Here is a 6,000-nt window from a genome sequence, read left to right as displayed (position 1 = left end):
CAGGGCTGGCTCAACCATTAGGCAAGCTTAGGTGGTGACATAGGGAAGCAGCTTCTAAGGGGCAGCAAAAAAAGCAGCACTTGTCCGAGCAAACAGTGGGTTCTGACAGTCCCAGAATGGCAAAGAGCCATCAACACAGTCTTTCATTTGCAAGAAGGGTGGGCAATTTATAAATGACTTTAGGAAACTGCCATCATTACACACATACGCATACAAAGCGAACTTTAATATTTGAAAAGAATCTTGTCCAAATATGCATTTTTACAGGACTGTTGTGTGAGGCTGGTGTTGGGATGATCATAATTATTGAGCTTATCCAAATCTCAAGGAGGAACTAGGGAATGCCCTTGCACCTGCACTGGATACATGTTTCTGCATGCTTAATTTATTTTCCTCTATTTTAACCTTCAGAGATGGGACCTACTCTCCTTTCAAGCCCCTCCCCCTCCCACATCTTATATCCCTTTAAATTGCACCAATAACCATAACATGACACCAGATGGGGCTTAAGGAACAGGCAGGGACCTCCATGCCCGTTTACCTAGGTCACCTGACCCAAAATAGTTATTCTCATGGCTCATCTCTTCTGATCCAAAGTTCGTATTGCTCGGGTGACTGCCCACTGTGACAACACTTCATGATGACCATAAACAGGAATTGATAAAATGAAAACATTATTGAACAGCCAACCAAAAAGGGTGGGCCATGGGAAAGCTGCTTCCGAGGAGCAGGAAACAACCCCTGCACCTCGGAGGAGGTATATTAAATACTCTGCACCTCCTCCATGCCCCCCATGGACCGCCTGGCCTGCCTGATCAATAGCCTCCCTGGCAGTCCAGGCTTACAATTAAATAGTCCAATCAGCCTCCCCCATCATCCATATGTCAGTCCCACTGGTCCTGAACCTACCACGCTTTTTCTTGTGGCATTAACTTCTCAAACTTTCCTGGATCTGACTAAAGGCCTAATGTCTAAAGTCATCCTCCAGTCTAGCTCTCGGGCTCGTAACTTCTTTTGGACAGGATTTTCCAGACATATTGATAAGCAAATGTTAGTAATTGCTAGTCTATGTTTTTTTTTAGAATGTGTGAGAATTGTTTGATGACTGTATAAAGAACATTATTATTGTTATGTATGTAATTATGTAAACCACTTAGAACTTCTTGCAATAGAGTGGAATATAAGCTTTTAAATAAATAAATAAATAATATACCCCCAGATTCTGTAAAGGTTGCCCAAATTTTCATTGCAAAATTTAGGCATGATCCTGAGATGTGTGCACAACTTAATTGTTTAACAAGCCAATTAATGGCGATAATTGGGGGCTAGCAATCAATTTTTGATGTTAATTGGCATCAGTTAGGATTTGCACATGCATCCGGCTGCATGGTATTCTATAACACCGGGCACCCAAATCCCATAGCACATATCCCAAAAGGGGGGTGGCCATGGGAGAGACATGGGCAGGTCAGGGGTGTTCTGAAACTTTGCACACAGTGTTATAGAATACTGGGGATGCATGCTCAAATTGGGTGTCAGGAATTACACCTGGGATCAGCAGGTATAAGTCCCGGCACCCACAATTAAGGCATGGGAATTGGAACTATGCTCTCTTCTATAAAGGGTATCAGCCTGGAGTGACCTTTATAGAACAGCGCTGCATGCTAATTTTCTTCTGGCAGTGATTTTTGAGCGTCATTTACTGAACCCGGCCCATAATCCCCAATATTCTGGTGAAGGGGAAAAGGGAGGAAGTGAGATAAGATATGAGGGAGGCAAATCCTCAGATAGTGGGAACTAAAGTTGATTCCAACAAATATATTAGCAGCAACTCGCTGTTCGATTCAAAGTTATATGGCAAAGTGGAAAAGTGTGCAGTGACCCACACCAAAGCAACTGAATGCCTTTTCTTACCAAGGTACTGAAACCTCAGCATCAATTCTCCCATCCTTCCCTCCCTCCCCCCCCCCCCCAGGGTTGCTGTCACCGCTGCAGGAGCTCATCACCCCCCACCTGACTGCCCTGTATGACAACTGACTGAGCTCAAAAGAGCAATCTAGAGAAGAGCTGTGCTGGGGAAGAGCCGGGGGTGTGTGTATGTAGGGGGGGAGGAGGGGGCTCTTGGACTTTTGTGCACCTGGTTGCACATCTTGTATTGTTCTCACTGCTCTGTTTTAAACACTGTGCTGTATGTGGGACAGTTACACTGGCTGCGTGCTAAACACTTTGCTATGCCAGAGCTATAATTCATGACACCCATTGTAATATTATCTGGAACGTTGGCGTTACAGAAAGGATTTAATGTAATAAAACAAAATGAAGTAGTTTTAAGAAGGCGGTAATAGTGCAATTACATGAAAAAGGTCTTTCTCATTTCTTCTTTCTCCCCATCTCGTTTGCTTTCTTTCCCAGTGTGGTCTTACTGTTTTGCTTGCATACTGCTTCTTTCTCCTTTTCTTTCCCTTGCTGTTCCTTCATTCTTTTCTCTTTCTCCTCCCCATCCTGGCTTCTCTCTTTCTTTTCTTCCTTCCCCCACTCTGTTGCCTTTTCCTTCCATCCCTTCTTTTTCTTTTATTACTCTGCCCCTCTTCCTTTCTCAGAATCCTCTCTTTTTAAACTTTCCTTTTCAAAGTTGGTGCGAGGGTGATGGGTGCTCTAGGTGACCTTCAGCCTTACAATTAACTTTCAGGTTCCTAGCTCTCAGCCAACACCCCCTTCCACCCCCCCAAATTTTGACTCAACAATCCTGATCATCATACAAAAATCCTATAAAAATGCAGGATAAAGTAGGTGTTGGCGGGTCTTGGAGTTTTGATGGCTGTCAAGGCATTGTTATGCTTTGAATGCAGCTGCTCCCCAAGAAGCTGCAGCCCTAGGCAACTGTCTAGTCTAATAGTTAAGCTGGCCCTGCTCCTTTTCCTCTCTTTCTTCCCCTCTATTTTGCAATATGCTATATTATTTTCCAGCACAACCAATTTCCTCCCTCCTTTCCATTTTGCAGAAGGCAAAGAAGTAAATCCACCTGGAATGAAAAAAGGAACACTCAGCTCCTTTGGCTATTTTCATCAACTTCTGAATATTTTGCTGCCCCTGTTTCAGCCCAGTGATCCAATCTGAGAACTCATAGTTCTGCTTGACTGTTTTATATTCTGTGCCATATGTTTGTTAATATAACAATAATGACTGCAGTGCATATGAGTTTATTATAATTAGGATTCTCCCCCATACTAATTCTGTTGTTGCTAATATAAACCTATTACAAAGTGCTAGGTTAGGTACACTTGCTGGTATCATTCAGTTCTCTGCTAGCGAGAGTGGGATTGTCATATCACCAGGGTGCTAGTTTTGGATATCCTGCCTGTTGAACACTCAGTGCTTCTGCTTACCAATATGTAAAATACTGGTACCCTTCTGTTATCCTTATTAAAATATCCTTGTCGTGAAAAGAATGCAAACTGTATATACTTTGTGAAACCTAATGCAAAATATGTAAAACGAAAAATGATAATGCAGAACTGAAAAAAAGACACCAAATGACACACACACACAGACACACCTGAGTTCTGTTTCTATCAAGATTAATATGACACGTATATGAAGTTTAGGTAGATATTTTTTAGAAACCGTGTGCATTTTCATTTTTTAAAAATAGCTTTATGTATTTAAAGTCATAAACTTAATCTTTTAAGTTTACCACCTGCGTTCTATTTAAACTTTCCGGTTATTTTCTTGCCACGGTTGCATACTGTAGCCTAAGAAAGCAAGGGGGGAAAGTTAGGCTATTAGCCAACCCTACCTAGGGAGCAAGCTGTTGCTAGGGTAACTGAAGAATACCTGTCTTTTCTCCAGGATGAGATGCAGTAGCCATAGCAACAGCATCCTGTCTTCCCAGAGACCATCTTGAACTGTAGAAACTGTGGTTACCATGGAAACTCTTGGCACTGCAAATTGGGTTTATTATAATGTTTTTCCTTAAAAATGTGAGATATAATGTTATCGCTTGTTAATATCAGTTTTACCTTTTTACTCTCCCGTGCTTCTCCGGTTGCAGTTGTTACAGGAACAGCAGCGGGGCGTTAGGGAGCAGGGTAGGTGTTTGGGAGAGCAGTTTCCCAGGCAACAGGAACTGGGCGTTTTAGGGGTGGTTGCTATAGGGATTTGCATGCTGACGAAGCCTTGCGAGGCTGGGAAGACAAATTACCCTCATCATTATCTGCAGGCTTGTCAATCAAACATCTTTCGTTCTTTATCAATGCGATAAGAGAGAACCAAGCGAAGGAGAGCGAGAGAATAGAAAGCCAGGGAACATCCTTTCCAACTGCACTCCACGCTTGCAAGTGAAGAGCTGCAATCGCCAGCATGGCTACCATCACCTGCACCAGATTCACCGAGGAATACCAGCTTTTCGAAGAACTGGGCAAGTAAGTTAAGAGGGCTTTGGTGCAATCTTCCCCCTCCCCACTAAAAAAAAGAAAAGAAAAGAAAAGAAAAAAGATTTCCTTGATGGTAGAAAGGGACACAGTCAAGTTTCTGGAAGGAAAAAAGAAGCAAGGAAGAGAGCGGACCCCAAATTCATCCCAGAGAGGGGTTACTTTGAGTTTCAGTGATCCTTTAAAGAGAGACAGTTCTATCATTCATTTTTGGGGGTTACTTCTGAAATCGTTGGTCTTGTCTGTGGGGGACTGATGATGGCACAAAAAGTGTGGGTTGCTACCAGCTGCTTTTGGTCACTATTAGTAGTTTGCGATGTTTCCGGGATACGTGAGATTCTGAGTGGCAGTAGTAGGTCACAGGTAGAAGAATCCTTGTTTCCAGCTGCTTCACCATGAGGAAGCTGTGGTCTTTGAGGGGCTGATGCTCTCGATTTAACGTTTATTCGAAAGTCGTCCTTCCAAAGTGAATGAGACGGGAATAAGAAAAACTTGCCTAGTTCGATGTCTGTTTTCAGGGATGCCCCCCGCCCCAAGTAAACTGAAATAAAAATGACATAATGTCGTTCAATAAATAAATATCTGATATCAGTAGAGGTGCGTGTACCTGTGTGTAAAGAATTTGGTAGTGAAAATAGGAGAAATTTAGAAACTTACCCATTGCTGTTGCTTTGAAACTGTGCAGCATTTTTTTTTGCTAAAAAAAAAATTAAATAGATAATAGTGAAGAGGACGCAAAAGAACGATTTGGTAGGGAAATGATGTGGTTTGGTGAAATTATATGTACCGATCCCTTTACAGAGAAAAATAATGAGAGAGCTGTGGATAAAAATCCCATTGTGGCAAGCTAATTACAGGGGTTTACCTTGCTTGCAAGAAAACTCTAACCAGTACATTCTGAAAAGGAAAAAACTGTCTCACACAGAACCGTTCAGGGATGTTTGGCTGAGCAGAAAAACGAGCTTTAACAACCTTGTAATAGACCACAACAGCGGAGCTCCAGCTGCCACAGAGAGGGGTTTATTTGCTATGCAACACTTTTAGCAGTTTATGTGGAATTCAGTTGTTAATCTGCTAGCCACAAAATGCAGAAATCGGCCATAATGTCACAATGATATAGCAGCAGTGAGCACATTCCATCAGAGTACAGTATTGGGGGGGGGGGGGGGGTTATATATGTCTTTATGTATGCGGTTTGTAAATGGTCACACATCTTACACACATACACACAATTATTTGGAGATGGCTATTTAACATCTAGTAGGTAGATGGAAATTATTCTTAGCCCATGTACATCTCAATGCTTTTATAATATCCAAATCAACAGCGGGATACTGCAAACTCGTCTTTATTTTGAAGTGTATCAGCTGAAAGTCTCATAATGGAATTGTAGCTGCCACTGGCAGGATGGGAAATGCCTGCCCTGGTGCTGGGGCAGTCAGTCATGTCAACTCTAAGCATTTTTGGAGCCAGGAAAATTGACCTCCTTCTGCTACATGGCAAGGGAATAACAGATAAATGATTCAACTATTTCCCCTGCAGGGGTAAATTTTGAAAGAGAAATTTCTGC

At 42.3% G+C, this 6,000-nt stretch overlaps 1 protein-coding gene across 3 annotated transcripts in view; it reads left to right on the top strand.

Moving 5' to 3' along the window:
• Positions 1-4,359: 4,359 nt before the first annotated feature.
• CAMK2A (calcium/calmodulin dependent protein kinase II alpha) overlaps positions 4,360-6,000 on the top strand; it is a 238,611-nt gene continuing 236,970 nt past the window's right edge. For all 3 annotated transcript variants that reach the window (XM_030212236.1, XM_030212235.1, XM_030212234.1), the window contains exon 1: positions 4,360-4,421. In XM_030212236.1, the coding sequence (XP_030068096.1) occupies positions 4,360-4,421 (62 nt within the window). The remainder of the gene's footprint in view (positions 4,422-6,000) is intronic.

This window comes from Microcaecilia unicolor, chromosome 8 (assembly GCF_901765095.1).
Source record: "Microcaecilia unicolor chromosome 8, aMicUni1.1, whole genome shotgun sequence".
NCBI lineage: Eukaryota > Metazoa > Chordata > Amphibia > Gymnophiona > Siphonopidae > Microcaecilia > Microcaecilia unicolor.
Note: the sequence above shows the minus strand (reverse complement) of the source record. Positions and strands in the feature narration are given on the sequence as shown.